This window comes from Pseudonaja textilis, chromosome 1 (genome assembly GCF_049901715.1).
Source record: "Pseudonaja textilis isolate UNSWEBS1 chromosome 1, rPseTex1.2, whole genome shotgun sequence".
In the NCBI taxonomy this organism is placed as follows: Eukaryota; Metazoa; Chordata; class Lepidosauria; order Squamata; family Elapidae; genus Pseudonaja; species Pseudonaja textilis.
The window spans coordinates 286800104-286810972 of NC_141990.1; the positions used below are offsets into that span (position 1 = coordinate 286800104).

At 36.4% G+C, this 10869-nt stretch overlaps 1 protein-coding gene across 2 annotated transcripts; it reads right to left on the bottom strand.

The window, feature by feature from the left end:
- Nucleotides 1-422: 422 nt before the first annotated feature.
- Nucleotides 423-8620, bottom strand: NOXRED1 (NADP dependent oxidoreductase domain containing 1). Of its 2 annotated transcripts, XM_087922050.1 has the most exons (7): nucleotides 8524-8620; nucleotides 7934-8110; nucleotides 6525-6709; nucleotides 3758-3938; nucleotides 3083-3237; nucleotides 2494-2701; nucleotides 423-847 (listed from the first exon to the last, which is right to left on the bottom strand). In XM_087922050.1, exons 2-7 carry the CDS (start codon nucleotides 8086-8088, stop codon nucleotides 565-567), a joined length of 1167 nt encoding a protein of 388 aa, XP_087778176.1. In that variant the 5' UTR covers nucleotides 8089-8110; nucleotides 8524-8620; the 3' UTR covers nucleotides 423-564. The 2 variants fall into 2 exon arrangements, with proteins under 2 accessions (XP_087778176.1, XP_026561112.2); XM_026705327.2 differs by lacking the exon at nucleotides 8524-8620 and having other exon boundaries at nucleotides 7934-8263.
- Nucleotides 8621-10869: the final 2249 nt, after the last annotated feature.

Here is a 10869-nt window from a genome sequence, read left to right on the forward strand (position 1 = left end):
TATGCAACAATAGTTAGTTAAGCCAATTGTATTTTATTAATTAAGTTTTCCTTAAGTTCTAAATAAATTCCTTAAGTTTTAAATAAATCCACAGTGAAGCAACATGAAAAATCAAATAACCAAACTTATAAATACATTATTTAGAACATAATTTATGTCTGAAAAGTAGACATGAAAGCCAAAGGGGGTAATCACTTCAGATCTAAAAGATACAATAAAACACAAACTTCAATTAAAGTACCAAATATGACAGGGTATATGACATAGTGGAATCTGTGCACAAAATGATAGTGAAACACATTAGTGTATTCATGTGAATGCAACATGGACAAGTATGATAGAAAGGGGGCTATAAAGTATAAATCATGTTAATTGTTTTTTTTAGAATTTTCCTTCTATTTTGCATTTATGCCTAAATTTTCACTGCAAAATGTAATTTTCAATTGGCTTTCATTAATATTTACCATTTGAATTCTTATAACATTGTAGACGCTGCTCCCAAAGTTCTTTTAATGATAAAAATGAGAGCAAAAGAATATTTCCACTTCTAACAGCTTAGATAATTTATAAGTCTTCAGAATCACTACTAGATGTCTCTTCTGTTTTCTTTGCAGACATTTCATCAATTTGAAAAACCAGTGACTTTGTGGGTTTCAGCAACACTGCTGAGAGAGGTATCTTTTTAGTCATAGATGTCGTCAAATCTTCACTTTTCTTGGCCAATGCTGTTATCATGTTAAAGTAAGATGAAGCAATGAATTCTTGAAGTGATGTATTTGTTTCAAGAAACTGGCTAAGAGGCGAGTCTTTTAGCTGGACAGTTGTTATATCAAACCAGGGGAAGGAACTAGAAAAGAAAGGTGTATTATGTATGGGTCCTGAAGTTATATGGTAACTGTTTTATCACTGCAGAGGTAAAGGAATGGAAATGGGAGTACATTTAATGATTAAGCTCTAGTCTCTAAAGGTTCTTCAGGCATCTATCATAGGTTCTTTTTGTATGTATGCAATTTATCACTTACTCCAAATAGGTCATCTAAACAGAACCTACTCCAGTACCCTACTTTGGGAGAACTGAAGCCAATAGGTACTTAGTTCTCTGAAAACTCTTCTGTGGAGTTAACACCAGCCCTGCAGTTCCCAAAATATGCATGTGCTGCCCTGGGGGCTTTTAAAGTTTCAAGGAAAGCACAGCAGTACTTCACTGTGTAAAATACTAGCTGTTAGTTCAGAGTTCTGGTCTAGGGTCACTGAAATAACCGGGAACTAAAAATGTTTGGGAACTCTGAGTTGGTCCCTTTTTTGATTGCATTCAGAAAGTTGTTAAAGACAGAACTTTTCTTGAAAATATTTTAACTCGATTGGGCCATCACTTTTTTTATTTTTAAGATATTTTATCCATGAGTTGTTTTGTTATGTTTTTTAGTTGTTATTTGTTTGTTGTTATTCAAGCGATGATCTTGTTGTGGTTGCCTCTGTAATCCAGAGATTAACAAGGCACTCTACAGAATGGGAAGATGGCAAAATCCCCAATCACTATTTGAAACTCCAGGCTGAGACCCATCAGGTCCTTGGGGGTAGAACAGCATCTTAATTGACTCTTCTTCTCTGCAGATGCAAGTAGCTTCAGGTAATCCCATTGTCACAAGAAAGTGAGCTGCCTGTGACAGAGACTGCAACAAATATTCCCCAGAACTAGATCGTATTCTATCTTCTCCAAGATAAAAGCCAGATGTAAAGGCCAGCCTTATAGGACGGGCCAGTGATGACCTGGCATAAGCCCAAGATTGCCACAATGGCCACACAAACACTCGAAATGCAATTATGTGGCCACAGGTACAGAGGCATCAGAATTTCAAAACAGGTTGTGACTGCCTTTTACCAGATAAGTCATAACTTCTAATAATGGCTAAGCAACCAGCCGTAAGTCGAGGACTACCTATATACAGAGCTTCTGTGCTAGCCTCAACATATTTACATCACAAAATGTACATAAAATCATTTTTACATTCAGGATTACTCATAAGAGAAATGTCTTCAATTTATGACAATATTGCTACAAATGCAAATTGTGTTTTCAGTAGCCTCCACATGATGGCTTAGCTTTAGAAGCAGCGCAGTCTGAAGTGGAACATGGGACAAATTCTGAAAAATGCAGACTGAATTACACAAGGACACAGATTGGGTATTATGCACCGATAGGTCTCAAGCTGAGGTACAGGAAGGAAGGAGCCAGCATGTATAGCACCATTCTCTTATACCATTGGAATCCTGATGTGTTATTGGGGATTTGATGTGGGAGGGGGACATTGGATGAGCTTGTCAGGACAGAAGCTCCTGTACTTTGTGACTTTCTGGAAGAGTTATTCATATTATTTCTCTTAAAAAATTAAGTCACTAAATGTTACTCATAAATTCCACAAATGATGCATTATGAAAATTGTTGGATAAAACAAGATTAAACAGAACAACTTTCTTCTGGATTTTACTTACTCATCAGCAGCCAAGGAGGAAGCAAAAGCTTGGTTGATAAAATGTTCACAAACTAGAAATGGAGATGAGGTGGTGGCATTGCCTTCACAAAAACATACTTGATTGAGCAATCCCAGAGCCTTTGTATAGGGTAAGTGTTGTTCGGTATAGCTATTTAAAGCTGTATAAAATACAGCTGCCAGCCACTTCATGTTGACAGCTATTTCACCTGAAAAATAAGGAAATATTTTCTTTCATGCTTAGTTCACCGTGCCTCTTTAATAGCCTTCTTTGACCTGTTGCCCTCCCATCCCTCTTGAGTCATAATGGCCAATGGAAAACACCAAGTTGGAGAACATTGTTTAAAGCTTCAACTGTAAAATACAAGCTAATAAAGGAAAAATGCTTGCACTGCTCCTGTTTTGAACATTCCTCAATTGGCTTTTCTATAGCCACCTTTGCCACCACATTCTGCTGCATGGATGGGTCAGGCATCACAGGGGCTAGTAGTGCCCATAGCTTATTGCATCGTCACTGGCACTAATTTTCTGGACAAGACACAGATAGTTATAAAAGAACAAGGGGAAAAGGCTTGCAAAAATCAGCCTACTCTTGGAGTTGCAAGGACATGTCGCCTGGATAACTGCTGTATCTTTGAGGGCCTCCAGAACTGTCCTGTTAGCCTCCCATATAGAAAAAGAGCTGTTCTCAGAACACTTGTATTGTGGCCTCAAGATTGAACAGGAGGACATCAGTTGCTTCAATCTGAAAGTAAGTAAGATTATGCTGTTGGATTAAACATCAAAAAGCAAGGATGCAAAAATATGTATCTGTGAATCATGCCAATTTTCAGCTACTTCCTTCAGCCAATTATTATTAATATACTGTACATACACAAAATGGGCATGTTATGTATATATATTGATTTCTTGTTCTATCGTACATGGACACAGTAAAAAAGATATATGCTCAGTTACAACAACAGCTGTGTTTATACCTTTGAAATGTAACTACAAAACATATGGCAGAAATGGCAGTAACCTTAATATTAAAGTCTGGCTTTCACTATTTGACAAAAGGGTCTACTACAATGCCATTCTTATTCATATAAAAGACCTAAGATTTCCACAGCCAAATTCCATTTCTGGTAATTGCACTCATATAATGTTCATATATATATACAGGCTCATATATTGGGCCATTCTAGGAATAAACATTTGGAAGGGAACATGATATTTTTTTGGTTTTCCATTCAAATTAGCAACGATATCATAATGCACAATACCTGTTCAAAGGGATTGCTGTGACCAGGCTATATATAATACAAGAGTTTTTGAGAGAATCATGAATTTCGGAACATATATGTGGAAGATGACATGGAAGACAGCAGAGAAAAACAACATCTGCCCAGCTTATCAGCTGCTTGTTGTTATAGACACATTCAACTCCTAGCTTGTGGAATTCTACTAAAAACAATATAACGAAAAAGGGAATATTTAATTTCTGCTCCAATAGAATAAAACTTTAACTTTTATGAGTGGTTAGACAGAAGAGTAAGAAACGGAAACATGTGATAATAGTAATAATATATTACAATTAATTGACTTAGATTGAGCAAGAGAATGAATATAATTTAGGTAAGGATGAAATATATTTTTTAAAGATAATAATTACAATATTAATGATAATATAATAATTGACCAATGCGAGATAAAATATTAATTAGAATGGTTTTATATATATAAACAAGTAAGAAATATATGATAATATTATTATGTGCACAAGATACATGTACCCTACAGACACACTGTTGATGGTTTTTGTAAAAATGGTTGTTGTAAAAATAAAAAAAAAACTTTTTTTAAAAAAACCCAAAACTTAAACTGAAGAGGCTGCAATCTTTAGTTTCCTTCTAAATCTCCAGAAAGATAAGCACGTTAATTTGTTACAATACTGAACTTGATAGACAGCTTAACAACTCCGGTTGTTTGACTTACAGTTTATGTCTAACTACCACACTATGGCTGTCCATTTCCACTTATTTGCTCTTCCAGATACTATTGCTGTTGCACCTTCTTCTTTTAGCTTTTTTTTAGACAGCTCAGATTTGATCTTATAACTCAGCAGCCCCCAACCTTTTGAGCACCAGGAACCAGTTCTGCAGAGAGAGGTTTTTCTGCGAACTGGAGGGAGTGTGGTTTCCCGTGCTGCTTGCATCCCATAGATGGGGGTTTGCTTGTTTGTGTGGCCTGGTTTCTACCATGCTGTGGATCAGTGCTGGTCCAAGGGCTGGGGACCCCTGTTATAGCAGACCTATACTTTCTGTCTCCTGCTCTTTTTATTCTATAGTTATTATCCTTAGCAAATTGTAGACACAAATTGTTTTTATGTTATAATTATTGATTTTATACCAGTGGTGGGATTCAATTTTTTTTACTACTGGTTCTGTGGGCATGGCTTGGTGGGCATGGTATGGCTTGGTGGGCATGGTAGGGGAAGGATACTGTAAAATCTCCATTCTCTCCGCACCCCACTGACGTGCTTTCCAGCTCTGTTCTCCTGTATAGGGCAACAAAAGACCTAGCCGATCACCTGGGTCTTGGGAGGCAGAGAATAGATGGCGATGGGACCAGTTAGAGGTGGTATTCCAAACTACTCAAAATTTCCACTACCGGTTCTCCAGAACTGGTCAGAACCTGCTTAATGCCACCTCTGTTTTATACTCTTTATATTTTATATATTTATGCTGATCAATGATCACAATAAAGATACATATAGTATCTTTATGTCATCCTATCAATCTTGGCTAGGATGGCTAGTGATCAGGGATTATGGGAACTGAAATCAAAGACCAGAGACTACAGAGTACAATAACAGTCTTCTCCTCACTGGTGCAATGTGTGTGTGCTCCATCTCTCTAAAAATAGCATTCATTTGTTGCATACAAATATTCATAAAAATAATAAAGATTGTAATTCTGGCACTACTATGATATAAAATAAAGCCACACCAGATGAAATTAATAGAGAAACATAAATTCCTTCTAAAAATATGAAGGAAAATAAAAAACAGAAGCCAGGATATGTGGATTGGAGGGAGGAATAACATTTAGTTTCTTCCACAAGTAGTCCTTGACTTATGACCACAATTGGGACCAGAACTTCCATTGTTAAAGATGGTTGCTAAGTGAGTCTTGCCTCTTTTTTGCCATGGTTGTTAGTGAATCACTTAATTCAGTGAATCATGTGTTTGTTAAGCAAATCTGGGTTCCCTCATTGACTTTGTTTATCAGAAGCTGCCTGGGAAAGTTGTGAATGGAGATCACGTGACCTTGGGATGCTGCAACCATGGTAAATAGATACCAATTGCCAAGCACCTGAATTTTGATCACATGACCATGGGGATGCTGTGATCGTTGTGTGAATACTGGTTGTAAGTCATTTAAAAGAGTTGCTAAACAAAAGGTTATAAGTCGAGGACTACTTGTAATGTAATAGTTATTACCAAATTATATTTTACTTTGATTTTATAGGTTTCATTTTCCTTTTGAATCCCAAGAATATCTATGGTAATGATGATGAAAGAAAACACCTCTGTTTTTAGAAATTGGATTTTTCAATGGGAAAGTGGCAGCTAACTGGGTCAGTCTTTAGCAAACACTCATTTCCCTGCTTATCATAAACTGGAGCACTTTTCCCCAAGACAAAAGGTGCCGTTGGATACAACTAAACATTATTCCTTTTAAACAAACTCTGAGACTTTTTGTATTTGTTTCCTATGATTTGGCAGCAAGAAATCTTACTGTAACTATAATATTTACCAGCTCTTGTTTTTAACTGTTATGTGTAACTTTTTGTGAATTCTTTTCATAATTATGCTTGGCAACTGTTCAAAGTCAACAGTTGAAAGTAAGAAAAGGAATCATCAATAAGTTACTATAATGAAATATAAGCTGAGACTAAGGATGAATAGTTGTAGAGGAAAATGAACAGACTTTTAAGTTTTGTGTATGATAAAGCTTCTTGTATGTCTTTCAAACACCTGATTCTTACACAGAGTTTCTGGCCGTCTTGTGGAGATCTGGATGTTCTTTCCTGAAATGGCACCCAAATGTAACAATATTCTGGCTAGTTGTTTCCCAAGATGGCCTCCACCAATAATCCCAATCTTCAATGTTTGATTATCCTTAGAAGCTTGGGAACCAGCAGGTACATCCCCACAATTATCTTCTTTCTGTCTGAGGGAAACCCCAAAACAGTTATTATTACATACACATACATAAAATTCAAAGTGTAAAATATATGCTATCTATTTCTTAGAGTGTGAATGGGCAACTGTGTAGAAAATATCTTGGAATGATAGGCTGAATTTGAGTCAACAGCCTAATACGTTCATAAAAAAAGAAAAATGGCCACTTTAAGCTGCATTACTAGAAGTGCATTTGCTGAAACACAGCGGTTTTGTTCTATTCTACTTTGGTTAAGGTCACCCTGACTACTAGAATCCAATGCATTAAGAATAATGCAGGCTAATGACAATGTGCTGACTGACAATCAGTAAGAGAAGTTAAAGAATGGGAAATCATAGAAGGACAGATGGATGTAACTTTTATATTCTAACCTTAAAAAGATAAGATTGAAAAATACTATGTAGTCTTTGCTATTATTCACAATTGAAAATTCAAGATCTTTGTTAATGTTGCTACAAATTCTTCAAATGTCTAATAGTAATTCCTAATGTATCTGACATTGTCTAATCATGTTATTTTACTCTAAAAATATAATTTATAGCTATTTATAATTTCTATTGCTTTGACCATTCATTTGCCTGAGACAAGTACACGATTAAAAGCAAACAATTTAAAGAAATAAAATAATTGCAAGGGATAGGCTTCCACAGATTTGCCAGAGTAAAACATCCATAACAGACATTCTCCATGATTCATGGAATGTCCTGAAGCAGAGTCAATGGTAAAAGCTAGGTCTATGAAGTTCCTTGAAGTACATTACAATTGGGGCTGAAGGGACATTAGGGAGAATAGTGTTCCAGAGGGCAGTGACAGAGAAGGTTTGCCTCCTGGATCCTCTAAGATGACATTACTTAATACACTGTTTCTTAATGTGTGGTCTTTAAGAAGGTTCCCCGAGATTCTCTCGGGTGTCTGCAAAGTCAAAATTATTTCCAGCCTATGTTGATTTTTAATTTTAATTTTTAATATGGTAAATGTTAATCAATACAACCCATAAAAATCATTTTGGGTACCTCCGTAATTTTTTAAAATGGGAAGGGGTCCTAAAACAATTTTTTTCAAAAAGTTTATGAAACGTTAATTTAATAGATGAGACCAGAAAAGTGCCCATTCTGTCAGATCTTATTGAAGGCACAATTGAGGAGAGAAACACAGAGAGGGGTGGGACGGAGGGAGGGGAGGAGAGATATGTATATATATATTTTGCCTTACTTGGTGGCATTGAGTAATTTGCAGAAGAAAAGTGCATGGGCGCAAGCATTCACCATCAATCCTTTGGCACAAGACCTCAGACGAAACAGTGGCTCATTTGTCCCAATCCCATATTCTGGCTGGAAAGTCTTTAGGTTTGCCATAATATTGGCCATTTCAATTGTTTGCTGAGAGCAACTGAAATTATAATAGAAATCACTCTTGTTTGACCACCTGGTGGTGGCCATCCATTGCACTAGTGTGTTATTAAAGCAAAAGACAGTTCAGTTGTGTCACATGCAGTAAAACATGTACAGCACCTAGAAACTGGAAAGGGTAATGGCAGTTTTTATTTCTAATCGATTTTATAATGAACATTTATTAATAAACAATTCTCTAGGAAAGTCAGGGGTCTCCAAATGCTTGAACCTTCCATGAAGTTTCAGATTATCCAGCGCTAAACATTTGTTACATAAAAATAATTTTATAAATATTGCTTTAACAGTACTATAACAGTACTATTAAAGGGTGTTGGGCAACCATATAAATCTCTTTAATAAATACTTTATAAAATAGTAATTAAAATATGAAAAATATAAGACTTAACATACCTTTTTATTAATATTATTAATGAGAAGGAAGTATCTGATAAGCATCAACAAGGTCACTGATATTTGGTTGGAAATTGGTGTGATAGTCTTGCCCACTATGCGAGGTGAACAGGAACACTATACATACATATATTCTTTGTAGAACAGAGAAGATTAGAGAGACAAGGGAAAAAGTAGAAGGTCAAAGGCACACAACACAAAGCATGCTCGTAAATGAGACCATCCAATCCTGGGTAACACTGTCTCACCACTACCTCATCTTCAGAACTAGTGATTGGCATAGAGCTCAGAAAATAACTGACAGTCTTCCACTATTTACTATTATTTATTTAGATGGAAAAAAGAAGCTAAACCATAGGTCCCTATAACGTGGGGTGGTTCAGGACTGAAATCTTTCACCCCTCCTCTAACATATGCATGAGATTGCTGTGAAAAGTTACCTGATGGCACAGAATATGGTATTATTAATATGCATCTCTACCCCCGACTGACCATGCAACACTGTCTTATTGCTGGATCAGCTATAAATGTTTGAAACTGAATCCAATTCCAATCTATCGAGATCGAGTGACTCTGGGTCTTTGATTCTTCTAGTTTTGGTGAGACATGATCTCTAGTTCTTGCTGGGGTTGCACTCCTCTGGATAGGCCTGGTGTACATTTGGGGGATTCTCCTGGGTGTGGCTTCTTTTCAAGGTATCACTATCAGCCATGACTGGGGGACCTCTACACAAATTAGCCCTCTGTGCCACTTCATCTATTCCTGGACTGGGAAGTCTTGCAATATAATTTACATGGAACTGCCCTTGAAGAACATCAGGTCCCTGCCCTCTTGGCCTTCGAAAACCTTGGAGAGCTGGCTCTTCCTGCAAGCATTTGTATACAGTGAGGCTGGAACCCAATAAAGTTGACTGTTGATGTGTGGGAAATATTGTTTCTGGCAATGAGGGAATAAGTGACAATGAGCAGTGGGGTTTCTTGTTTGTAAGCCAAACAGAGACATGGTGCATACGATGGGTGGTTGAATATGTCTTAAATACATGAATAAATATGTTTAAAATTAAACTAGTGTGCAAAATACAAGCCAACATATAGCATATATAAACATATTTTAAAACCAGAAAATTACAAACAAGGCAGTAAAAGATTGTTGCCAAAACAAGCCATTCGGCCTATTGTACTCATGTCATATACAACTGTGTAAATAACAGAGTATATGGTGAATGGAGAGCACAGGACCACTTTCTTTAATCCAGGAAAGCACAATCTAGGTGTCCTCCAGATATAAAATTAGAAATACAAATAATCTACACAGCAGGATAAACGGGTGGGAGCCTGAGTTACCAGCCTACCTCAAGGATAATTTATTTAGGTACTCTAATCCACTGCTCCTAAAAAGAAACATTAAAATGAAGAGTAGACTACAAAGGGATTAATCCTGATAATCTTTGTTTTATACTTACAATGTATAGCTTCTGAAAGTCAAGCATCAAATGAAACTAGTGTTCTAGCTCTGACAGTTTGTGATTGGTTCAAAATAAAAACTGTTAACCGGCATAACCTCCAGTTCCTAATCAGAGGACAAGTTTATTTGAAAACTTTCCCCAACAAACCACCACTTTTGTCAGCATGTAGACAAATGGAAAAGAAAATCTCACATAGTTACCAGGTATGGAAACCACCAGTTGCATTGCACCAAATTTGTTTTAAGCTTCTGGCTCCTTCCCAGCAATTACCCTTCTGGTCTGCAGCAAAGGTCATTCTCCAAACATAAGGCTGTAGTCATGGCAAATGCTTAGTTACAGAAGCTGTTTTTTTAAAAAAAGTTTTTTGTGATTTCGTAAGTGCAGCCTTTAAAAGAGACAGCAAATGATTTTCAGCTTCCCAACAGGATCAAAGCAAGGAAGTTTTCTCCTCTTTTGAGGTCACTATGCAGATACAGTCCTTCCCTTGTGCATGGAATTTGGTTTCAAATTTATTATGTACCCTGCACGTAAATTGTTTAAAAAAAATTGGTAACAAATGTTGGCTTGGTTTAACCCATCATTTTCCCAATCGTTACTTTTTCAATGTTGGTTATATTAGCTGAGAACCAGAGGTCCATTACTACCCATAAATCTGCCCCAAAATATTTTCTGAACATTACTTGCCTATACACTTTATAGCTATATATTGTGTGGATCCAGCCAATTATAACTTAATCCGTTAATAGTGAGATTGCAGCAGTGTCCAATCCTTGGTTCAGACAATATATGAGTAGTCTGAGTTTCTAAATATTGTGTTTTTGAAAAACACTACCTATTTCTTTTTTACTCTCTTACAGCCAAACAGCCAGAGAAACCAAATA